At 40.2% G+C, this 27,258-nt stretch overlaps 1 protein-coding gene across 1 annotated transcript in view; it reads right to left on the reverse strand.

Moving 5' to 3' along the window:
* nr5a2 (nuclear receptor subfamily 5, group A, member 2) overlaps positions 1–27,258 on the reverse strand; it is a 90,034-nt gene that overhangs the window by 4,413 nt on the left and 58,363 nt on the right. The window contains exon 6 of the mRNA XM_041792159.1: positions 25,329–25,476. Within this exon, the coding sequence (XP_041648093.1) occupies positions 25,329–25,476 (148 nt within the window). The remainder of the gene's footprint in view (positions 1–25,328; positions 25,477–27,258) is intronic.

The raw sequence follows: 27,258 nt of genomic DNA on the forward strand, positions 1-27,258 counted from the left end.
AATTCAACTTGATGGGAAGTCTTTCTTACACTATTAATTCCTTGTGCAAAATACATTTAGCATCTTTCCAAAATCCTACCTTTGCGCGCAGCTATAAGCACTTTTCCTTGACAATAATAAGCTCACTGGGGAGTTGAGCAGATTATTGCAAGACAAGACAAAAATGTGCTAAATGGATAATGGTGGACAGGAGCGCCGTGTGTACTTGTCATGATTATGAAGCGCAGGGCTGCAGAATATTTAATCAGATAGCTGCTCAGTGTGTATGTGTCTGTGTGATCTTTTATTAATCTGTTTGACCCCAGGTTGAGTGTGCTCACAGCAGGCTAATGTGCAATGACAGAGTCCCTGTGTCTCATTGACACCTCTGGACCATCACATACACACTTAAAAAAAAAAAAAAAACATCTTTCACACCAAATCTTCCTCTCTCAAAGGCACACACTGACAGTAATCTGTGGAAATACACATAATATTTCTCTCTCTCTCTCTCCCACTGTATTCCCATCCCACAAACACACACACACATTTGCACACACCCAATCCACCCACCCAGAGCATTAGGGGGGAAGGAGGGGGAGATAAATCAGCAGCTAATGAGGTCTAGAGAATGAGAAGCAGGTCCTTCAAGGCACTTCCATCTATGATGCACTCTTCCATGCTATTACAATCTGAATGTGTGCGTGTCTGTTTTCTTGTGTTGCTTGTGTATGTATGAGCCGGTGTGCTGCGTGTGCGTGCTCACCCTGACCTCTGGGTGACACGGCGGGGGGCTAAATAAGGCCAAGAGAAGGGCAGGAAAAGGGGGAGGGGGTGTGGCTTGTGACAAAGGAGGCTCCAAACAAACATGACATGTGCTTTTTCCTGCTGCCACTCAGCTGTCTGACCCCCCCATCAGCCTCCTGAACCGCCTCTCACCACCAACACCGATATTCATATAGCCTTACATAAGCTAAGCAAGCGGAGTTTGGGCTTAAGGCTTTAACACACAGACATCCTACGCAGGTCAACAAGAAAGATAAGGCAGTTGTTTTCATCTGGCATTAAAAAATACATTGCAACAACATAAAAGTTTCTGAGATGCTTCAACACTCTTTTACACTTAATGCTGAGATTTGAGAGACTATTTAATGACGCTGCACCATGCTTCCCTCCCCTCTAAATTCACGACTTTTCAGTGTTATTCAGTAAGGTATTAATTGCACGGGATTAGTATTACCTGTAGACCTCCGATAATTGGTGAATTCCCCCCTGATGTCAGTGTTTGGTGCAATGCATTTGCACAGGATAATCAAAGTTTGTAATGTATTCAAATTTACAGACATTTCTGAAGGAAAACATAATGCTGCTGCAGCAATAAAAATGCATGATTTTTTTTTCTTGAAGTCATACAAAAATACAATGACATTGTGTTTTGCAGGTGACAGTACCTTCATGTGTCCTATACATAATGTTAACCAGTTTCCACTAGCTTAAGTGTTTTTTCCCTTCTATATTTATACATACATTAACATTTTAAGACCTAAAAACAAGTGATCTATCTCCTCTAGCTCTTTTATTATTCATCGAGGCCGCATAAGTCACCTGTGCGTACCTGCAGTTAAACAGACAGGAAGAGCAAGAAAGTTGAACATCCCCCTGTTTATGAATGAGTAAGGGAGATGTCTAATGTTAAACATGAACCCATTTTGTTATTAACAGTTTTTGTGCAGTTATACTGTTGAAGTTATTCTGCACTCTATAAATCTGGGCTCATTATTCATCTACAACAACCCTCCTGTGCAAATCAGCTGTGGCAGTCTAACCACTGAATGTTGAGCAACACATTTCAAACCTTAACATATGTTATGTATGAAATGCACATCTAAATAATACTGATATAAGATCAGACACTTGCAGAGAGAAACTGTAGGAAGCAGTAGAAGTGCTGTGCGTATGAAGAGAGCAGCGTATGCGAACATTTGGACAGCAGCATTTGAATAAATAAGCTAAGAAAATTAATCCCATTTTTACAGCTGATGCTGTACTGAAAAAGGAGCACTATTTATAACCTATATGTGTCAAAACTCTGTTGATAATCTCCTACGCAGCCTCTATGATTGTTTTGATCAGAAAAGGGAGCAGGGAAAGCCACACAGACCCTATAAAAATCATAACTGCCACCCTAATTACAGAGATAACGATTCACACTGGATAAGAATTACCTGTGGACCTCTATGTGCGCTGAAACATGGTAGGTACTTTTCCCTGGAATTTTTACTTCACAAATTACAGACGTGGTTGATTCGCATGGGATTAAAATCGCAAACGTCCTGCACGATTATTACAAATTACCAGAGGTCCCTAGGTAATACTAGTCCTGTGCGAATAGGCAATAAGTCAATCTTCCATAAGTAATGTAATGTAATAAATAATGTATTTCATTAATGCTGGTTGAGGCCCCTTCCAAGTCCATGAATAAAGTTATAGTGGAAAGTACTTTTATAGCATTGTGTATGAGACAGTAATGCAGTAATGCTTAATGCTGATTGATATTGTCCATGGCCTTCTGGCTGTAATGTACATATTGAAAAGCTGGCAGAAATTTCTTTGTAGTATTTCAAACATATCCTTTTCAAGATACTTTCTAAAGTGCATAATGCACCGTTTACCACATACACTGAAGAGTTAGATACATTTTGTTAAATAAAAACATCAAACAAAATGACAATAGCTGGTTTATCATTACTTTAGTTGGGCTCCATTTTTGGTCTGATACCAACACCTTGTTAGGCATCTTTACAAAATAATTCTTATTGACCTAACGGTAGAAAATTCTACAAATATTGAACCTATTGTAATTGTTTTGTAAAAGCAAATCTTGTCATGTCTAGGTTACAGTATGAAGTGTAGATTGGAAACAATGCAGGCTGAAAATCATCTTATGCAATGTGTGAATGATACTAATACAGACACGTTTCTGCAGCAAAGGCTAGGTTTATAACAAAACATCTACTGCTGCTTGATAATTCAGAGTTTTCAGAGCCTCTTATGAGTTAGATTTAGTCTGTTTTGTAGCAACATGACAAGGTGATCCCACATCACGGCAGAAACATGAGTGTGGCTATTGTTTCTTGTGCCTGAGAATGTCAGCATAAGAGTGTTTGCATGTAGAGAGGAGTTTTATGTGTGTGTGTGTGTGTGTGTGTCTGGGGGGGGGGGGTCATAGAATTAATACCCAATGTCTATGTCAGGCTAATTAGGGGAAAGTGAGGCAAAAAGACAGCATTTTAATTGCTAATTATTACCAGTGCCCCTTTTGAAAAAATAATGAATGAGGGCTTACAAAAAGAAAAAAAGAAAAAAAACGCAAATGATAATAGTTACATATCAACTCCCATTTGTTAAAACAGTGGGCAACTAAAACCAGACAAAACCAGTGCGGTTGATGGGAAATGTTTCTTAATTCTGTACTGATAAATCAAACAGTGAATTGATTCTAATTTTCTGATCCTTCAAATGCAAGAGAGAGAAGATGGAGTGTAAAGGGAGAGGGATAATATCACAAAAACAAAATCAACATCTGATCAATGGTTCCCAGACAGTGTCAGGTCCGAGCATTAAGTGTGCTAAGCGCTCTCCCCTCTTCCTCCTTTGCCCCCCCTCTTATTCTCTTTCTCTCTCCATTTCATTGTTCAGTCACTGTGGGACTAATTATCAACTTTTTTTCACATAAAACAGCCACAGTTTGTTCCTGCGCCGCGTCTGAATACTCAAATGGAAACCCCGAGGTCCCGCAGAATACATTGTTTCATTTGACGGGCGATCATGCTGAAGCCAGCGAACTAATGCAAGAGCACAAAAACACACACAAATACACATCCATTCTCACTTTCACAGAGCCCCTGAAATCACCGCTGTGCTTTTTAATTAGACTAGATCTGCTCTGTGCTGTGTTTGTGTGTCAGCTTGTGCTTTTCTTTGCTCTTTCACCGCCCCTTACAATCAACCTGCTCAGGGGACAGACACACAGATATTTAGACACACTGCACATTCATGCAAATACTCATGTCGTTGCTTCAGTCTGAGCCCAACCACAGAGTGGATACAGAGATGTGAAAAAAAACTCTGATGAGACAAATAAAAAACATCACTTTGTGTCAGAGTTCACCATCCTCTAAACAAACAAACAGGCATCACTTTGCTTTTGGCTGTAAAAGCCAAAGAGGTGGAATAATACAGCTCTGCAAAACAAAAAAACATGACAATAGACACTAGTTAGAGATTACCTAAAACTTTTATACAACCATTTTACTGGCAGAAATGTAATTATTTAGATAATAGTGATGATACAAGAAATGGGGATATGTGTTATTTAGTAACTTCACACAATCATTGTATGGCAATCCTTTTTTCCATCATGCTTTTTCTAAATAAAACTATTTTCTAGTTCTTATGACACTGCTCTGAATGCAACAGTTAAATATAAAATAACACCATGTCCATATTACTCTGTTATTGCAGCAATCAATAAATCCACTCTCAGTCACATGCTGCCAATTCATTCTGTCTTGCGAACTTCACAACATGTGTTTCCTGCCGGATCCAAAAACAACACATAAAACCCTCAGGTCATAAACGGATATTGAGTCAAGTGCAGTCAGTAAACTCAGCCAATTAAACGTGAGGGGAAGACAAACTGGTCACTTCCTGAATGGGTGGGAATTAAGGGCTCCGCTCCTCCAATAGGGATTTTCACAGCCGTTTATATGAGCCTATCAAAGCCGAGACAGTTTTACTACAGTAGCGGTGCTTCAAAGAGCGAGCAGTTGAACCCATGCTCAGGCCAGTCCTCTTTATGGCACCCTACTGGATTGTTATCAGTTTAACACCATCCGCTACAACTTTATTCATTATTAATCTTCCTTGCAGCATGGCTCCAATCAGAGACAGGGGCGGTGAAAGAGGAGAACCCAGTAACCTTTGATTCTGGGTAGGTTAAAGGGGCCGACTGAGGACCAAGGACCGCCTACTATAGGCAATATGTAGAGTTGCAGACTCACTAGGGGAATGTGTATGTGTGTTTGTGTATGAGTGTTAAAAAACAGAGCAATCAAAGCAAATAAGGTTCATGGGGCGAGGGGCAATGACCACATGGTCATCAGTATCACTTAAGTAGGCTACTATCTGATATACAGTGCATTGCCCTGATATATAACCTGGGCTTTGCATTGGAAAAAAGCAACCTCCTTCACCTCTTATTTTACCCTTGCTCCACTATAGTACATAAACACAAACTCACACTTCTCACCTCAGCTTCCATCAATACTCTGACAGAATTTCATGTGGAAGTGTGTATATGTTTTTTTTCCTCTACAGGAGCCTCTGCTTCCCCATTAGAGTATTTCAGTCCTCATCTATCTGTGCTCGCCAGCAAACAAGTTTCCCTTCTCCCTGGAGCACGCAGCTTCCTTGTTTTGCTCCAAGTCCCATTTGGGGAATTCCTTTTTCTCGGATACTATGCCTCCTTGTTGGAGTGAGTATTAAAAAAAGAGAAATCAGGAGGGGTAAGACTGGAGATGTATGCTCCTTAACATTTAATGGGGCTTCTTTGGGACTTGATACACCAAAGGCTAACAGGATAACTAGCACCATAACTACCCTATCACAGGATACAAGAGGAGCATGTAAAGCTCAATAGGCATTTGTCTTTTTTCTGTTTTATCAGGTGTTTTTTAATCTCTTGAAACAATGACTTGAACTAGAGACAAGCAGCTGTAAAACATGAACATTTGGGGGTTATACTCCAAAAAGGCTGCTGCAATACATAAAACATGATGGAATAAAGATTAGAAAACAAAAGATTGTGGCCCATTATTCTGACAGGGTAAAGACGTGGAGGTTTAAGATACTGCCAAGCGGTTTGGTTGAAGCATACTAATGCCCCTAGGCCAGGACCCACCACTACCTCCCTTATAATAAATCACGACCCATCTTTCCCAAATTTTTCAATCATAACCAAGTGGATTTTTTTGTTTTGTTTTGTTTTGTTTTTACAAAAAATGGAGCAATTTGGACTTGAAATTGAAACAAAAGGTGTACCAGAGGCTTTTAATAGTTTAAGGTCGTGAGATGCCTTCCAAAAAAACTATTATTCCTTCAAAATAAAAGTGACTTTTTGCAACCTGTCTTTTCCAGCCGCACATCTGCAGCTTACTGGAGATGGCGTCGCAGCCCACTTTTTGGGTCCTGACCCACCGGTTGAGAATGATTGCCCCAGGTTATATTGTGAGGTTAGGCTAGGGTTAACGTTGGAGCACTTTATCCAAGACTGAGTAATTCTGTAACTCTTATTTTCATGCAAGAAAAATGTGTTTGATATTATAGGGAATTAGCTTCACAGGGATGTCTCTGTGTATTGGTTATTGCATACCCTCAAAAACATTTTCATAACAGCAATAAACAATCTGTTTTGTCTTAGCTCTTGATGCTCCTGTCAGTTTACTTGCTAAGCTAACAGAATTAAAAAAGAGAGAGAAAAAATCTGATAGCACAATTTGCTGTTTTTTTAAACTAATGTACCAAAGACCTCATTAGGAGCTGCACAGTGACCCTTCATCTTGAAAAGTGACCCTTTATTTCATCAGCATACAATAACATACTGTAGCTCCATGCCCTCAAGCTAACTCGGAGCCCAATGTCCAGAGGCCAAATATCCTCTGCACTAACAATGCATAATATCAGCCCTCCCATGATTCCAGGCTCTGGAAACAGCCCACCAGTGGAAACAGGATTTTGCCAGCGTGTCAGAATAAAGCATGAAGGCTCAATTTCATCAAACTCTCCCTTTAGCCCACTCGGGGCCATACGCCATGCAGCTATAAAAGAGAATTAAGCAGGTCCGGTGCAGTTGGGGATACATTAAGTCAAATCTAAACCTCTCCTTACAACACCGATATTGTTGTTAAGCTAAAAACGCACTGGCTGGCTCAGTTCTGTCGCCCAAGGATGGGTTGGAGGGCTCAGCAGGGCAACAGAGAGAGGCTGAGAGACAGAAAGAGGAAGGAAAATGCGCCTTAGGTCTGATAAAATAAACAACAGAAAAGGTGCTTCAAGTAGGAAAAGACAACCCCCCATTGCCTATGCTGACTGGAAGATGCAGGATATTTATTCTTAGGTGTAATGGGAAACGAATTTACATCCAGTGTCAGATGGTCCTGTCTGTGGCTGTGCTATTATGGACTTAAAGGCTTCAACAGATCAGAAATACTAAGAGTAGGGATGCACATTAAAGAGAGGGATACTGTTTTTTACATTAGTTGTAATAGTTATTTGCTGGCGTATAGTAATAGGGGATTTAAAGTGTTCATGATTAATCTATTAAATTGATATTTCAAGTATTTAAAACAGTCAGAATTTGATTTAATCTTTTTTTAAGTTAAGGAAATCTTTTGCTAGGGTTCAAACTAGGACACTGCAGGCAGAGATTTTTAAGACATGCTAGAAACAATTCAAACACAAGGCACTTAAGGTAAATATAAAAGCTGGTTAAATACTTAATCTTTTTTGCAACCTAGGTTTGCATTAAAGGTGTCACAGTTTATTGAGCTTGAGATACATGAACACCTAGCGTTAGTTCATGCAGGACACGGTAGTCATACGCCCAGCCGTGATCAGCTGACAGCCAGCTGATCCTAATTATTGCCTCCTAGCTCCCACAGCCAATCACAGCTCTTTCTCTTAACACAGCAGTGCATTTAGATATGAAGTACTTCTCATTAATTCTTGTTTGCTTTAATGCTGATGCACCACGTGGCTGCTGCAGGCAAAGCTTAACCTCCTCCACCCCAGCCTCCTCCTTTATAGCTTTAAAGCTTGTTGCACCCTCATATTCAGATTCATGCTACAATGGATTAATTGCTTTTGAACTAATTTTATTGTTTTCATAAGCATTGTCATAAATGTATCCATCCATATTAAGGGGGTTCCTAGCTATTCGCACCCTGGAAAGTCAAAGCATGCTGCTTGTCTAAACCAGGGAGCATCTTTTGAGCAAAGCCTTCTCTGCCAAGTAAAACCGTATATACATTTTGACATAAATGGTTAAATGTATGATAAGAGTGACAATTAATTAAGGTCCAGAGTTAGTACTTTTTTTTCACAATTAATCTTGTGCTTTATTGTCCCTTTCAACACATTTTGGTTAAGACATGTCAGCATCTTCCTGCAGACACAGTGATGTAAAATAAGTCCACTACTGCTCCTTAATGTCTTGTTTCACTTTTAAAAAACTCACAGGCAACTCAGTTTACAAGTCAAAAGTCATCAGAACCTTTATAATAATCTCTTATTTCATTTTCAATCCATAACAACTTCCTTTTTCTGTGGTTATGTTCATGTTATCATCTTCAATCTAGCAATAAAAGCACGTCTGTATCCACACAGGAAATCTGTTACCCTTAGTTTAAGACACTAGATGAATCCAAAATGATACCGTAAGTTTAAAATGTAATTTTAAGGGTTTAATTAATCACAATTAACTTCAAAAATTCAGAGATTAATTGCAATAAAAAAAAATAATCTTTTGATTCTTTATTATGTATGAAAATTTGTTCGTCAACTGCTCTTATTTCTGCTCTTCTAGCTGCCAACTGACTTGAATGTGGCAGAAAAAATCCCATTGTCTCAGCATTATGAAAATCCTCTTGCCAGAGGGATCTGAAGAGACTTGAATCAGCAATGAGCCTGGTGCTTAGCTCTATGTGGTCCCTCTAGTACTCCCTACTCCGCGTCTTATTGCCCCCTTCTTGAGTACCCCTGGAGGCAAAAGTCGACCTCGGACGGTGCCGTACACCCACAGGTCCATGCTCCCTCACCTTCCTTGTACTGTCTGAATTATATGAACAGTTAACTCCCACCTACCCACCTCACCATGCATACACCTTCTAATTATGTAGTTGTACACAGAAAGGCTCAAACTTGATTTACATGCTCAAAAAATATAATTACACAAAGGTGTAATCAGAGGGATTTAATAAGTAATTATATGAAGTAATTTGAATCAATATTGTTTAATCAAGGAAGTGATGCTTTAAAACTTTAACTCTCACTTCATATGGACCTGTCAGCAACAGCAGCAGGAACAGTGTGGGATCTGCGTGTGTGTGTCGCCGCTGTATCAATGCATGCATGTGAACCTCATTTATATTCAGTGCACTTTTGCACCCTGTGGCTAATTACACACAGGGTTTGTTTGGTGGTGGGGGGAGGCTGTTAGGAGTGGAGGGGCATGTCAACCTTTCTTGTTTATGATAAAGTGACAGAAAATCATTGGGGGGTCAAGTACCCCCCTCCAACCCTCCGCTGCCCCAAAAACTCCTGCAGCAGTACAGAAGGTGCCTGGTGTGGGAAGCCTCCCCTTTAATGAGACCATTAAAGGGCCCGTCTCCCCGTCAATAGATTTCTCTCATTCTTTCTCTGACAAATTTGAATTAATAATTCAGTGCCAAGCGCCTGGGGATGTATATTTTCAGCATGAAGGACAGTTAATCCATAGCGTCATTTCCCCCCACTCTCCCTTCTCTCTTCTGCACTCTCTCCTTTTACATCAGCCCCACTCTCCCTCCTTCTTTGCTTTGCTCTCATCTCATTTGATTATGGAAGCCAGCAGGTAGAGCCCGGACTAAAGAAAGACCACGCAGCATGTTTTCCACTTCTTCTCCAACTTCTTTGTTCTCTGTGTGATTTTTGTCCCCTATCATGTGACAAGTGCAGTCAACTTAAGTGCAAATTGGGCTTTAATTTATTCAGAAGTATTGTACAGCATTGGCTATTCTCTCCTCTCCCTCAGGGCTAATGGAAGATGACATGCTTGCACTCTGCTTGTTAAAGCTGAACTTGATTTGGAGTTCTGAGGGTTCTACTGTGCAAAATATGCAGACTTTGAAACACACAATACATGGAAATAAGAGGAAATAAGTAATTTTAAGAAGAAACCACAAGAACGCTTACACTATACAAAAGATACTGTGTGTGGAGTGTATGCCTGTGGTCAGTGGTGCCTGTTTGTATTTTGCATCCACTGTGTTTGGAGAGTTTTACTGGAAAATTCAAGAGACACAATGGGACTGTTTGGTTGTGTTCTCAGTTGGACTCAATTGGCACATTTGGCACAACTTCTGACAAGGAAGGTAAAATGTAAGCACTCTTATGTGTAAAGTCAATGTCAAACAAGTAGTAAGTCTGTTAGGAGGCTCCTAGTTTTATACTGAATAATTTAGCCTGATGTATAACAAAAGTTCAACTGAATTAATGGAATTTATAACCCTTTAATGTTCATATTTCTTTCTGTGATCTTCCTGGAATGTTCCAGGCTGATTTAAGGCATTATTTTAGAGTTGTGGAGTTCTTATCCATGTGCAAGAAAAACACTTGTCATCAATAAGCGCTGTAAAAATTTATAGGCTCACATTGTATGGCATACAGTAGCTACAGTATAGATAACAATGCCAGGTGGCACTGCAACGTAATGCTCTAAAGGCAGCTCACACAGGCCACAACTTGCCCTGACAAATGTCTGGCTGTGCCCTGGAATATACCATTACGTGACGCACAATTTCCTCTATGATAAATGCCCGTGTACTGTAGGTTTGTGTGCATGTAAAGATAAGGATGTTTGATTAATGTCCTCTTGTGTTTCAACATGTGTTGGCTATTTGAACCCAACCGCTCCAAAGCGGCAGTACTGCTGTTTTTTTTTTTTTCTTTTTTACTGCAACACAAGGAAGAGCTATTCTCAACAAGTGTGTGTCTTTGTGTGGACTTACAAGGCTTTGTTTCTTAAAATATCCTTCAGGACAAGACAGAAAAGACAAGAAAGGAGCTGTGGAGGTTCAGGAGTGGGGGTCACAGAGTGGGTGGGGGCTAAATGTAGAGAGAAAGAGAGAGAACAAGAGAGAGCCAGCCAGAGCACCTGTTGGATCATCTGTGCTTTAAAACGTTTAATCACTGTCTCTGGTTACACACACACACACATCACCTTAAAGCTCCGCTGTTCTCTGCCCTGCCAGAAGTATCTTGTAACCACATTGTCTAAAGAAATGCACACACACACAGAAGCTCAAAGAGCAAAGGGACGAGGGTGTATAATCTCATAGCAGCCACCTGACTGCCATATAGCTTACCACCACCATAGTTTAAACACATGCTTCAGCACTGTACACATTCACACAGGAACACAATGGCTGATGATTCACATGCCACACAGTCCTGTAATGCCAGTGGGCTCAGTTTGTGATATTTGGCCTGTGGGCAAATGTAGAAGATTATTTTTACTTCTACTGTAATGGTCAGCATTTTCCATCTATAGACTCTAAAGCCTTTATTTAGAAATCAGCAGCAAATTTCAGGAGTGGAAAGAAACTAATTACATTTACTCAGATAGTTGTGTTTTTGGGTACTTGTACTTTTTTGCATATAGTAATGATTGTCCAGCAAGTAACACTAATGAGACATCATGAGCTTGAACGGCCATAAACACCTTGTCATAAAGATTTGTCTTTGCTGCAGAAATGACAGTGGCAGCAGCTCCAACACTGTAGCTACTACTGAGACATTGATTAGATGAGTTAAGGGCTGTCATTTACATTTACAACTTCACAAATGATTGACGAGGCTAGTGTGTAAAGAGGGGGTCCACCTGATTGGGTTTATATTTATGAACATTTGACCTGTGATACACTAAAAGACTGAGGGGCCAGATCCTCTGTTTTATATGTTTGTATGAGTTATGCGAGTTGTGTGCGTATTAATGTGAACTTTCTCGAGTGTGAAGGAGCGAGACAAAGAGATCAAGGGTTGTGAGAGGTCTGTGGGGAGGGTTGTGTAACTCTCTGCTGCTGTTTGTATGAAATGTGTAAGCAAGGTCGAGGCAGGTGGCCTAATCAATACGCTACATAACTGTGGCAGTTGTTCTTTCCCTGCCTGACATCAATGCTGAAAACCACACATGCAGTCATCATCTTGTCGCCAAGCTGTAAAGCTCTAGCTTGTAGGTGAAACACTGACACTCACTACATTGCCTAAATCAGCTTAGATTTGTTATCTGCCTTCTTAGTTTACGATGATCCCTTCTGACTTTTATATTATCACAATTTCTCTGATGACTACCTTGACCAAATTTGACAGGTTTCCTCTAAAGTAGCTAAAAGCTGGTTGAGGCATTGAGATGGGAGCTAAGATGTGAAATAATAATAAGAAAAACAAATTATTAAGCTGTGTGACAGGTAAAGATAATCGCTTGTCAACAAGTGATTCAAATAAAGAGTGGGATTTTCTGCAGCCAAATGTATGCACAATTTGTTCTCCAAGTCTGTTTTCCTGGACTAATGTGAGCCTGTTCTCCACAGAGCCCTGGGTAGCCCAGGCCTGTCCTCCCTACCCCAAACACACATCCCTCAGCCTTTAATTGGAGAGGAGTAGCAACCTAGCTCGCACAGCGCTGGGACCCAAGCCACGGCCACTGAGAATGCATTAGCATTAGCATTGCAGCGGACCGACCTGTACATAATGATAACCTCAAGCTCTGGCCACTGGGAGCAGCCCCTACTCACGCACACACAAACGCACAAAAATGCACATCGGCACACCCTCCCTGCCCCCGTCTTCCCTGGTACACGCAGTCACGTAAACAAGCGAGTGTAATGCAGCCCCAGCAGTGCGCTGCGAGAAGATCGGTGGAGGAGGAGGGGGAGTAAAATCACTTGCCGCCGTCCGGGTGAAAAGTGTGTGTAATGAACTTCAGTTCCATTGATCGGGACTGAGAGTACAGGACCGGGGGCTGTTTGTCCCAGAAGGGCTGCCGTACCGCTGCTCAGTATCCCCTCATAAATGTTTGAGAAGCCTGAGCTGCTCTGGATCCACGCTACCTGGGTTACAACACATACACATCCAGGTTGATGCTGCTGATGGATGGATGGTAGTGGTGGTGGTTGCAGGGATCGATTGTTATTTAAGCTTGATGACATTTAGGTGTTGAGCTAGAGGTGTGTTTCTGTGCCAAAGTGTCCAAAAGAGTTGAAAAGGCAGGTGTTTCATACTTTTAGAAGTGGAAAAAAATACCTGGCACAGGTTTTCCTGCCTTCCAAGTCTCTGTCGAGGAACAGAACGGATATTTGTAAGCATGCTAATTTGTTTGGCAACCTCTACCCTCCTTTGCTTGAGCCCAAAGCTCTTAGGCCCTCAACTGGCCCCTGGAAGCCCCTATATGCTGTACACATGATTGATATTACTGCAGATATCACTTAGAAAACACCTGATGTTCCATGCGGACCATCCGTACCTCCTTTTGACTGCTAAGTACCAGCTGGCGGGAGGTCCTCTGCGTTATGCAGTCGGTAATAAAAGTTGAACATTGATTTTCTGTAGCAGCTTGTAACTGTTAATGTTGAGACATCAATAGCCAAAGCAAAGCGCTGGTGCCTTAATAGGAGGCTGAGAATGTGTAGGGCGCAAGCAGAGGCTGACTCTAAATCACAGAATCTATCCTTGCCGATCGATAGGACAGTAACTGCAAGTGTCCCTCTGCTTTCCTAATGTTTTATAATAAACTGACAGCCTGTAATAAGGCCAAAGGAGAGGGAGAATGAGAGGGAGGAGGGGAGAGATGGAGGGCAACAGTTTCTCCATAGCTTGTCTATCTTAAATCACCCCACATGGGAGAGCAGGAGAGGGGCAAAAAAAGAGGAAAATGTTCTTTCTTGAGTGGAAAAAACTTTTACAGGGACATGTGTCTGGTTGCACTCACTGCTACAGTAATTAGTGAGTGAACTGAAGGAAAGGAGAATACATTTAGAGAATTTGTCTGATATTGCTTTAGCAGGACAGTGAGTTAAAGTGTTACTAAATCTGCTACAGCACAGATGTCACTATAGTCAGGTGGTGGGGGTGGTGGTGGTGGGGGGCCCTGTTGCTGGGTGTGGATAGTGTGGACCTTTGTAAAGCAATTTCTTCACTTGTGAGGAGGATTGCTGGAAAAAAAAAAAAAAAAACACTGCTGGGTTGATCCCACATTGTTGCAGTTGTGCTGTGAAAACAGTGACTCAGTTTTTCACAGTGTCAATTGCTTTCAATGGCATTTAAATACTTTGGAAAGCCAGGTTTTTGTTCATCTTAATACCTGAAAAAGTGCAGTATTAGTATGACTAGTTCTTAAGATTTTGGAGATCTGAGAAGTTGATAGCTATACTTTTGTATTTTATACAATAATTATTGTTCTTTATTTGACTGTATTAATGAAGGGCTATAGTATACTTAATTATCTGACTATAGCACCATCGTTTGGACTTTGGACTTTCTATCTAGCAGAATGGTGTGAATTTAGTCTTATCACTTATTTATCACATGTTATTAAAGGGGTCTATCAACTTACAAATCCTCATTCAAACAAACGCTCCCATTAAACCTCTTTACTCTCTGATAACTGGCCTTTTTTGAACCAGATAAAGACGTTGTCAGCATAATCACTACATAAATCCATGTAAGAATGTGATAAGATCTCAAACGGGAGAAAAGAAGAAAAGCTTGAGCAGTAAATTGGAGATATACTTTGGAGATTATCTGGGAAATGTTGAAATCCATCAGGAAACTCTCGCATATCTCAGGCGAGATGTAAGGCTAAGGTTACAAGGGGAGAGTAAGGTCAAGGGTGAGGACCAGTAATCCTCAGTAATTCTGCCACCATCACAACTCACCGCAACTGCTGCCTAATGACAGCAGCCTGCAGTGCTGCTAGGTAATAGTGGCAGGCTGGAGACCTGGAGCTTTTATTGCTTGATAAAGTCTGAAAGCCTTTTAGGCAGCCTCATTACGAGGAATTCCCTACAAAGTGGCACCCGCCGTCAGGAGCTGACAGCACGCCATGCTAGATTTCTTAGGCTAAAATTGAAAGAAAATAGGCGACAGTATTAGGTTCATTGCTTTAGGGCACACTCCCACCTATTCCTGATAAGATGAAAGAAAATAAAAGAAAAGTCAGGACACTCAAACATGATTAGCTGGGTTCAGCTCTCCTGTCGGGGACAGAAGTTTGAGTAAATTTTTTGTTTGTTTCCTGCGTCACGAAGATGCCTGATGGAAGCTGATGGTGGTAAAAAGATTTGTTTGAAAGATGAGAGTCCAATACTTTTCAATCAGCACATGTTTACCGAGCACTTCACCAAGTTTTATGATGGAAAAGCACTGGATGTGGTTGCTCCTCATGAATCTTACACATACATTTATAGTCTTACCCCCACTGCAATCACCACTACTGTATTTTCCATTATGGCTGCTATTGCACCAATCCAGGCCCTGAGTATAAAATTTGTGTGACACTTGAATGTAAGTCAGGCATAGGAGCTGCATGTCCAAACACACACTGAAGCCTGTGTTAGGTTCAGGGCTCCAACTGTGTCTAAGCTAAAGAATTTTTTAGGATAGAAGAATTATACTTGACTGTAATAATTACCATAAAAATGTACATAAAAACTTAACTTCTCACATGCAAAACGTCTGCAAACCCCATTTTACTTCTTTATATCTATATGGGACTTAAACTCAGATGAAACCAATGCTCACATCTATTCAGGTACCTTTATTTTCCCTCCTTCAAATACTGTCTACATTTACTGCCATCACATCTCAGTTTTGATGTACTTTTCTCCAAACTACCCTTGACCTACAAAAACACGTTTTACTCTTGTCCCATGATGGGCTGTAAGTCTCCACAATATGAACTGATATCAGCCAACAGTGGAAACAGCATGTTTGTTCTTATACTAAACCTTAGAAGTCCAAAATCAAGCCAGCGTGACGTCATTGTGGGCTATTTTTGTCATATGACAGAATGCAAGCAAAAGGATGTTTTGCATTGAAGTCACTTTATGTGGAAAGTGTGATTTTTAAGCTCTCTTTCAGTTTTTGTTTGATGTCAATAGGTCAAGTGAAACAAGAAATATGATCATTTGAATTTTATATAATAATTTATTTTACACATTTTACACATACTGTACAGGACTTGTACTTGTATTTTTTCATAATTTCAGTTTCATATGTCATTTTTTTAATAGAAAAAAAACCCTTTATAGTTTTTATTATCTAATAATCGTGAAAAAAGTGGAAAAAAAGGCCCCAGAGGGGCGCAAGAATCTGTCTGCTCCGCGGAAGTTAAAATTAGGTTCTCTCACACTATCTGAAATCATGTTAAAATTCTTATGAATAGGTAATACAAAGGTCTTTTGGTAACATCTGTTTTGGGCTTTTTGCTTGGCTTTAAACAATATAAATAATTCAAATTAATATGTATTTTTGTCAGCAATAAGTCACCATTTTTGTGTGTGTCCTGGGGGGGCGCAACTGTTCTTAGATATGTGAAGGGGGGCTTATTAGAAAAGGGTTAGGAAGCATTGGTTTAGTGGACAAAAAAAAGCTTTAGATACATATGTATTCTGTGTGAAAATATTCATTTTTAGTTTGTATATGTAATTTTCTCACTTTAATGTGCAAATTTACATTTTTAAATGTACATTTTTAAATGTCTAACTCTTGAAATGAAGTTTATCACATTTTGATAAATATATCTTTTAAAAAGCAATTGGGGAATTCCATTTTGTTTTTTGTTTTTTTTGTTTTGTTTTTTTTGTTTTGTTTTTGGAGGTTCTGTATATACAGTACAGTAAGTAAGTAAGTATAGTAAGTACATATAAATACAGCAAGCTAAATAGTTTTCATTTCATAAAGTTGAGGTTGTGCTGAGAAAATGAGAAAACATGAGCACGGTAAACATACTCTGAGTGGTTTATATTGTCGAAGAAAATGATCAACATGGAAAAAATTGCCTGTGGACTTTTCAGGGTTAGCAATCACATGAAACTCCATAACATCAGCTTTAGGACTTGTGTCATCTTTGAGTTCTTTGTACCTGTTGTTAGTTTACTGTTTGGCATCTGTGCTGTTCTTTACATCTGTCATTAAGCAAACACTTCCTAAGCAACACTGACTACATTTTGTAAATTCAGGCTGCCCTTTCTGCTCCTGATATTTGCTCATCTCTTCTGAGAGCATGAAACATGGTCCCATTTTATATTGTGCCAAGGCTTCCTTTAGGCAGAGGCACAACACCAACACAAGCACTGTACCTTTACACATATTGATCAGGTCAAAGGTACAGATGATGACTCTATTCTGTTGACTTAAAACACAACAGAGAAAAGCAGGACAAAAAGGGAAAATAGCCTCTTTTATGTTGCTTATAATTAAGCCATAAACAGTTGTTCCAGTTCTATGCTCCAGTATTTGGCGCCTTCATGGTCTCTATGGGTGTAAATATTGATCCGACATTCCCTAATGATGTTAATCAATCCCCGACCAAATTTTAAATGATTCGGTTCGTTTCAGGAAATGAATATTTGCTGGGCTTTTTGAGGTGTTGGGGGGGATGGTGTGCATGAATTAGCTAGCTCCCTTGCTTGCTAACCAGGGATCAGGGCATTGATTCTAAGAAGCCTCGGCTGTTGCTTAATTAGGATGTACCTGTCTGGGAATTATGCTTTTTTTTTTTTTTCATTGTGTGTAAGACAAATGTGCTAGAGAGCTAGTGTTTTTATCAAGGTTAATCACGTTTCTTGTGTTTGTGTTGTCAGCAGATTGGTGTCAGACCTCATGGTGAATAAAACAGAAAAGTCTGCCTTTAGTTTATATCAGGCTATACATGCCAATGAGAGATGCAGCCCTGGGCAGGTGATGTGAGGTCTGTGAAAAAAAAAAGTATGATTATCTCAGCCCAGTTTTGATACTTTTTTAGTTATTTTGAGACACTAGCACAGAGAGACACTCAACAAAATTAAATGACCACAGTTAAAATTTAAAGGACAGAAAAGGGTGGAGGAGAAGTTAAAAGACAGTAGAGTAAGAGATAGATGGTGTTCTAGATGTGGACAAAGACAAATCAGCATCCATGGAGGTAGCAGTGAGGCTGGAGCTGTGATAGATGGAGTCATACAAAGACGGATGTGGAAAGAAAGAGTGAGAAAGAGCAGAGCAATGAAAGAAGAGACAATGCAGAGGAGCAGGATGGACTGTGAGGGATGGAGGGCAGCTGGGGATGGATAGGTGGGTGTCTCTAAACTCCAGCCTCAGAGCCAGACTAATCACTTGACAGACAGCTAAAGTGGTGCTGAGGCAGCTCTTGAATCACGGACTGTCTTGGTTTCTTATGAATGGACAACAATACCGATTTCTGATCACTGACCTGGAGTTAAGAGGAGCAGCCATCACACATTATTTCAGAGTTTATATATTTATTTTGTAGCAGAAATCTGATTTTTTTTGTGAGATAAACTTACTAGTTTGCCTTGTAGTTTACTAAGTTTAGGGTAAGGTACTTAGTATTTGACTCAAATATTTTTTGCCCAATGATCCATTATTCAAGAATAACTGATGACCATTATTGAAATCTTCTATGGGTCCCTGGTAGCTGAGTGGTTTTGTATGCATGCCCCATGAATAGAGGCTGTTGTCCTTGATGCTGGTGGCCTGGGTTTGGATGCTCTTGGCTCCTTTCCTGCATATGATTCCTCAATCTCTCTCCCCAGTTTGCAACACTATCCACTGTCCTATCTCTTAAATTAGTTATCAAATACATCTTAACAAAAGAAAATATCATCTATTGCAGCCTTATCTTATTTAAATCAGTGGTACTCAATTGGTCAGGACCAAAAAGTGGGTCGCGGAGCTGTTTCTAGAGGGTTCCAAAAAGTGCAGGGGGAATAAATTGTCAAAAGTTCCATAAAGAGCTTTTATTTTTTTCTGTAGTTTAAGTTTTCTGACAGTGAAGGGGAAACTAAAAAGTGCTTGACAGATTTTTTTTTTCTGAATTATTCAGAAATTCCAGAGGAATTTATCTGAAAACTTTCAATAATTTTCCATGTAGACTTTTTAGGAAACTTGACTGAAACTTGGAGTTTTCTGTGGGCATTCACTTTATGAAGTTGAAGAAATTTCACAAGCAACTATGAACTTTTTGTAATTTTCTACAGTAATTATTCAGACTTGTTGCAAACCTTTCAGCAGTCTTTTCCAAGAGGTTTCCTGGAATATTTTGGACCTTTTCACTGTAAATATCAGGGTTTTTTTGGGAACTTTCCTGAAAACTTTGGTGGATTTTGTCCGGAATGTGTCCCAGAAACTTTTAGGAGTCTTCTAGTATGATACTTTAAAACTTTGAGGATTTTCTGCACTCTGTTTTTTTTGCCATGTTCCGTACTTTCTGAGGTCCAAACATCACAATGTGTCATTGAATAAATATTACTGGAAAAATAAACTGGGTCATGATTGCTCACTAAAGAGTTGGTGGTGGGACCTGAGGCAAGACCAGGTGAGAACCACTGACTTAAATGATAAAGTCAGAATAAACAGTTTTCATAGAAAACTGCTTTAAAAATGGATAACATGCATTTTATGACTGAGATTCCTGACTAAAGATACTGTCACTTAAATTGCTGTTATCTACAAAATTGGTGTATGGCCTCTTTTTGATCTATTCTAACATTTGCTGATGCATGAGAGGTAACATTTAAATAAACTTAAATATAATCACTAACCTTTACTAAAGAAGAATTGTGAAATAACCTTAATTCTCACTTTTTATCATCTTTTCACTGGTTTTGTTGCCTCTAAAGGCTTCAATATGAGAGTGTTATTTAGCTCTATGTCCACAAATCTGCTCTCCCCGCTGGGAGCATTTACCACCCCGCTCTGCTCTGGCAGCTACTCTGGTTTTCTTCTTGGCTGACGAGGACTGGCAGCGCCTGTCTCACCCAATTACACTGGAGGGGGTCTGACCCACAGAGCTGGGTTAAATGGTAGTTGGCTGAACACTCTCTGACCTCTGTCACTGCATCTGCTCTGCCTGTATGAAATGTGTGTGTTGGTGTATATCAGGCAAACATCGGTTTGATTCTTGGTGAAAGTTGCTAGAAGTTGCTTTTTTTCCTACTATACTATTCATGAATGTGTGTGTGTGTGTGTGTGTGTGTGTGTGTGTGTGTGTGTGTGGGCAGTTTTAAGAAGCATGATATCACAGAACTTTTTGTTAGAACGCCAGGGGTCTTCTCTGATAGTTAACAGCAGGCCAGTACAAACCTATAAACTGAGCTTTTAAAGTGAAGCCAGAGAAAAAGAAGAAAGTATTTTCCTCCACTTTCTTCAGCCTGAATTTGAACTTGTGACCCATTTCTCACCTTTGGGGTCTCATGTCACCTGATCGGATATAAAACAACCTGTCAGTCTTTCTATTAGGCCTTTAGGACTTTTAAAGGAAATCAAAGACCCATTAACAGTGTCCTGACACCACACGACAACCAGCAGTAATCCTTTACTGAACTCTGACTTAGACAGCACTCACTCTTTCCCTCTCCCTCTCTCTCTCTGCCTTTGTGTGTCTCTCAACACCCAACACACACAGTCATTGCTTCTGAGTCTAACAAACACTTAGGAGATCAATGCTCTCAGGGTGATAATCTCCTCCTTAATAGAGGCTGAAAGCCTGTACTTAAGACAAGCAAAGAGTGACAGAGGGCAATGAGAGGAGAGAGAGGGACAGAGAGAAATGATTAAGAAAAAATAAAAAACAAACTAAGAAAAAATAGTTCTCAGGACCCTGAGAATAATCACACCCACTGCTCAAGACAAGTGTCTTCTTGGAGCTCGAATGACATCTATATCCCTGTCTGTATCGACAACTAGCTTAACTAAGAGCTCGCCTGGCAGGGAGGAGGTGACTGAGTGTCCACTGATGGGAAGAAAGAGCTGTAGAGAGAGGACTGTAGACAGAGGGAGAAATACTCAGAAAACTAAAGACACAAACAGAACAATGGAAATGAAAAAGAGAAAGAAATAGACTGAATAAGTACAGCAGGAGTCTGTAGTTGGCAATTTAGGTTAGGACAAAATCAGTTTTAAGTGTGGAGCTGTAAATATTTTTTAAAAGCTTAGACGAGCTTGATTTAAGTGACATTTCTGGAGTATTCTATTACCAAATATCAGACCCATGTGACAGTAAAATAAAAAAGGCAGCTTTGGATTGCAGCTGGGAATAATGGGTTGCTAAACAAGCAAGACTTCAATTAAAGAGACAAGACATGGATTCCTATGCTTAAAACAATGCAAATGTTGACTTTCCTCTTTTAGTTCATCACTCTTTCAGTAATCTTATGTAGATAGTTATGTAAACTAAGTACATTACTCAAGTCACAATAAGCATGTTTGTTAAATAAGGTATTCAAGTTATTACGTAAAACTATCAAACACCCATTAAATGACCTTTTTGTCCTACCTTTTGACATTTTTGGATTGGAGACAGAGAGGAAACAAAGGAGGAGAGAGTGGGACATGACAAGCACCAAATGTTTGCTGATCAGAATTCGAATCAGCAACATCAATCTTTTTCACTCACCTAACCAAGCAATTTATATAAGCCTACCAAAAATGGTAACTTTCTTGTGACATAACAAATATATTGTGACTGGTTTTCATTAAAAACATTATACATGTCATATTTGGAAATAAAATGTGATAAAAATGAAAGCAGCTTGCAGAGGGAGAAATTTGATATCTACATTCTGATGATGTCAATGATGTCTAAGTCTGCATAGTGTCGTATGATGCTTGCACTCTAACTGATGTCCTGTGATGTTTTACTCCTAATTTCCACATAGGACAAGTGCGCTGCGCACCAAAGCACAGCGGGTTTGGTCCAATCTATAGGCGAGCGACCTCACCCACTGGAAGCGAGTCTAGAGCAAAGCGCCGTGGCACGCAGACCTGATCAGCAGGAAGAGATCACGGGAGAACTGCGAGTTAATGCAGGAATAGTATGTCAACAGTGGACTATTTTACCTTTTGGGGTTAATTTATCATCCTTTCTGGTATAAGTCCATGACATTATTGCTTCCACCACTGAGTGAGTACATTAGGAAGTTAAAAGGTTAATGTTTGCTCAAAGGATCTGTGGTTTTATGCAAAATTCTTTGGCTAAGTATCCCCAAAAGTTAACTTTTCCCCACCAATGGCACCGTTGTAGCTCTGTGACCCACTGACCTCTCGGTGACCTTTTGCTCTTGCTGCAGGATGAGGGGTAATGTTGATGTGGTGATGATTTACTATCGGGAGTACGTTCAGTGTGTTTTATTTTGAAAGTACCAGATGTTCTATGCTTGTGACTCCCATAGTTGGCGCTTTTTGAAAGACAGAGAATTTATGAGGTTTGGCAGCGGCCTGCACTGAAAATAGACCTGCAGCATATCTGAAATGAAGTGGAGCGGAGTGGCACTCCAGGCACGCACCGCTGCCGGTCTGGAGTGCCGGCTATGGAAATGCTCTGATAGACTAGAGAGGAAGCGGTGTGCGCCACAGTACAATTCGCCGGCGTTCCGTGGTGCACATGCTGTATATGTAAATTGAAGGTTAGTTTGCATCGCATCTCATGACGTCTAGGTTCTTAATGTCTTATTTTGCTATTGGACTACTATTTGTTACTATTTGTTACTTTTTACTAAATACTATTTAGTCTTTGTCTAGGTTCTTTAACTGTCTGGGTCCTGCTGATGTTGTTGATGTCAATCATCAGACATAACTTATCAAATAAAGAGCCATAAATTTATCAAAATGCAGTCAAAATGGTATGTAAATCAACATATTTTGAGTTCAAGAGCACTGACTAAGCTGTACTTGGACAGTTATTCATGAGCTGTTGTAGCAAATGTACTATCTGAATATTGGTATTACCACAGTGTCATTACACTTATAATGTCAATGTTATTTAAGGATTATGGGTAATGAAGAACAAATAGTTATGCTCACCTGTGCCATAATGAATATGCACCATTAATGTAACTATTAATTTAAAGTATGGCACATGAAATGAAGCTAATAAAATGTTCAAGTGTAATCTTTCAGTGCAGAGCTATTTTCATGCCTCATTTCACTACAATCCTTGCTAATTAAAAGCAGCTGTGTGAACATACACACACATAGAAACATGAACAGCCGTCTGCTTTCTCATTTCCACACATTATGCACCTTCCCTCAGGTAAATGTATGTACAACACACATATCAGTGTTCAGCTGTGTGTCATATTAATCACATCAATCCTAACTCTCTTGGCTTTACATTACTCAACCCCCTCCCTCCCTCCCCCCTCTCTTAACACTGATCCCACTCTACGGCGTCTGTGTCAGGGCTTCTTTTGCGGGAGGCCCGGGCACGCCGGAGAACAGGCACTGCCGGGGGCGATACACATCCCTCAGGTGAGCCTTTCATTATGGATGATGTTTCTGCCAAATTATTTAGACCCTGAGCCCTAGCATCAGCCCCATCATATAAAAAAAAAACTGCACAAACAAACGCATGCATGCACATGGACATAAATACCCCAAAAGCCCCTTTGCACTCCTCCCTATCCCTCCCTCTTTCTTCGCTGAACGTTAATCCTGCCTGATCACCTCTGTGTGTGCGTGGTTTCGCCGAGCTATTCATTAGCCCCTCTTTCTTTGTTTAGAGGAGGTGAACGAGAGAAAGCTCAACCCTTGTGGATTTTAGATGGACAGAGAGAGAGAGGGAGCAAAGAACGAGGTAAATATTCATTATTCTGTATGTGGAGCTTGCAGTGCCATAGAAGGGCCAGGTTGGCAAATTCACCTTTACATGACGGGCTCCGGTTTCATAGAGGTGATGGTCAAGTGTGACTCCTTACAGACCATTTGTTGCAGACTTGTTAGGAAAGAGACCGGGATAACAGTCTCCTGACAGTGTCTGACCTCGGCTTAGAGAGCAACCAGGGGATTTTAACACACTCTCACATACACACATCAGTGTTCCTCTTCTTTTCATCCCTTAACTCATTTGGCTACTTATCCTCCTACCACTCCCTTCCCAGATCCCATGCTGCCCTCTGTCTTCCTATCCTAAGCTCTTTTCCTCCTTCCTTGTCCATCTAAAATGCTTCCCCAATACTTACCTCCCTCTCTCTCTCCACCCATATCCTTTTACCCTTTCCTTCTCTATTCTCCTCAGATGATCCCACAGCTCCCTGCTTTCCTTTCTGACCTGCTGATGCTCACAGAGAGAGAAACAATCCTAGATCCCATCTTACTCCCTACTTTCATCTCTTTTTTTATTCTGAAACTGTATTTGTCTATACAAATCAAAAGAAACAGCTAAATTAAAATAATTTTAAATGCCAGTATTATTTTACATTCAAGACTCTTTCCAAGTATTTTTTTGCCACAATTAAATGGTAGTGCCGATTAAGCTAAATGTTAGAAAGCAAAGCTGTTAAGATTAATACCATTAGTTGCAATTAATTAAGGTCAACAATTAGTGCTCCAGATTTCAATATTTATCATCCCTTTCAACACACTTCAGTTCTGCAGCCACTGTGAAGTAAAATAAGTCTACCACGGGTCTTTAACATCCATTTCACTTCACAAACTCACAAACAGCTGAGTGGACAAGTAAAATCACCCACATCTTGTATTATGGAACATTATTTCCTTTTCGATTCATAACAAGTTCATTTTTCCATGTTAAAATCTTCAGTCTACCTCTAAAAGCAGGTCTCTATCCAAACAGGAAGTTAATTACCTTTAGTCCAAGACAGTAGAAAAATCCAGAATGACACAAAACAGTTTTAAATGCAAGATAGTTGCATTTTAAAGGGTGTGATTAATCACAATTAACTACAGCAATTCTGAGATTAATCATGTTTTGAGTGTTTCAAGCAGTAAAATCTTTATGTGATTCTTAACATTTCTTTACAATCATTTTGCATCAAAGGAAATGTTAATCTCATAGTTGTCTGTAAAAACTTTTCCCATGTTCCTGTTCCAGCAGGGACAGAACTCCCCTCTTCTCTTCCTCCCTCACTTTCTCTTCAGTCCCTTCCTGCCTCCACTCCCACCTCCTGTCCCTTTCCTTCCTTTTCTCCTCTCCTCTCCCTCCTTCCTCCATAGATCTTTTACCACTGCTATGGACCTCTCCTGCCCTCATTCTCTTCCTTCCATTTCCCTCTGCTGTTATCCTTCCTGCTTCTCTCAATTACATTGCATCACATTGAGCCTCATCCTTTAGTTCTATGTTGAGTGCAGATACTAATTTTGGAGGCAGAAATCATTTGTTACAAAATTGTTTTACTCTACACCATGAAAAGTCAGTATCTGTTAACCTTTTACTTTAGCAATTCATCATATCCTCGCTCATATTTTACTTTGTCACCCCTTTATACTGTCCCATTTCAGGGCCCTTGCAGACTCACCCAGGCTGAACAGGACCAGGAACTTGAGACACACAAACTCTCGTTGATCCAGCTGCAGGGACCGTAGCTTGACCACCAGCTCTTGGGCATGGCTTAACAGGTTGTTTAGGGTGGCTCCTGCCTGTGAAGCGATGACTGCATAGTCCACCTAGAATAAGCAGGGAGAGTTGTAAGAACGTTTTCTAAACACATGCTGCTGTCACAGTAGAAGTTTCCACATCAGTATGAGAGAGTACGGCAAAAAAATAAAAGTCCTAGGAACCCAATACTGGGCAATTTCATTTTTAATCACCAAAAATTCTATGCAAAATCCTTCAGGCTGTCTCATTTACACCAAAACACTGGCAATGGTTCTGAAACATTGCAGATGTTTTGTGCATCTTAGTATGAAGGAGTTTGCCTACATTTTTTGTCACACCTGTTTCATGCAGTAGTTGCATTTGTTTTTTGAAACTGAGACAATTTTTTGACATAATCAATAATTAGATAATGCAGGTTGCATCATCTTTAAACAAAGTGTTGTGGTATCAAAAGCTTCCCCTTGTTATTAGTGTTTCTTAATCTGGATATTGGTCCCAAAGAAGTCACTTCTTCAGCTTATCTCCATGCATTTAACCGACAAAATATATCTACTCTCCCTCTGAAAAAGACAAACACTTTTAAAGCACAGGACATCACTAGGCTTTATGTAATGATTTTTTAGTTCTGGTACCTGCTCTACTGCCCTCGACACAGGATCAAATGCTTTATTCTGTCATTCAGACTGTGAGACACTGGCTGGATGTGTTACAAAGAAGCTTGAGGCTGCAGGTTTTTGCAGTTTAACAGTTTTTTATGAGAACATGCTGTGGGCAAAAAGACAGAGCACCGGAGTTCACCTCTGACTGACTGGACCTGAAAGATTTAACTTCTCTCTCTGTTCTCTGTTATACAGCAAAACAAAAACATGCTGAGACACGCAAAAACAAGAGAGATTGATAGATGATAGATAGCTTTCCTATAAAACCATCTTTCTTGGGTCCAACCCATTCACACAAACACACACGCTCCTTTTTTCAGGTGCACTTCATATCTGCAGCCACAGCACATTTGTCTGGGAGGCAAGTCCTTACCTGCCACTCAAAGTAAGCAGGACCATATTAAATTTTTATATTTATTGACAATTCATTACCATAATTGACTGTGGTAGGGTTTCCAGGGAAAGGTAGATGTTGGCGTGCGCAGTTCCTAAAGCTCAGAGAGGAAGAAGGTCCCTCTGAGCCCCCATTTGCAATTAAAAACACCCTTGGATTTGAAATTTATTTATCGTGTAAATAGAATAACTAGAGCCTGTTTTTCACGTCTGAAGATGGAAAGGGTCAAAGACACAATGCATCATGTTTTCCTTTTTCTTTTACTCTCTCCTTCCCTCTTTCTTTCCCTTCTCTTTCCCAGTTTATCCTTAACTCCTTTGTCCCTCTCCCCCCAATCCCGCCTTCCTCCCACCCTCCGAGATGGTAAGAGTTATGACTCGGTGAGCAGCAGACACTGCCCCCCTTCCAAGGTGTCAATCAATTTACATAAAATCAACTGTGCATGAAATAACTTCATTGAAGGATTGGACTGTTGATGGTGATGCCTAGGGTTATTGCCTTCCAGCCTTAAGTAAAAGAGAGGAAAAAAAAGAAAAGAAAAAGACGCTGTAATGTCACTATAGCAGACTTAGCACTAACCCTGGTGACCTGCGTATCAGTCAATCAATCAATACTACTTTATTATCCCTCCTGCAGAGACATGAGGAGTAAATATATGAATAAACCTTCAAATCTTAACCCATCATGAATACAATGAACAATCTTAGCAGGGCATTAAAGATAAATATAGAAGGTGGGATCAGTTTGATGGCTGGAGAGCTTTGATGTGTGTGGAGGATGGGGATGGAAATACCTTG

This window comes from Cheilinus undulatus, linkage group 7 (assembly GCF_018320785.1).
Source record: "Cheilinus undulatus linkage group 7, ASM1832078v1, whole genome shotgun sequence".
NCBI lineage: Eukaryota > Metazoa > Chordata > Actinopteri > Labriformes > Labridae > Cheilinus > Cheilinus undulatus.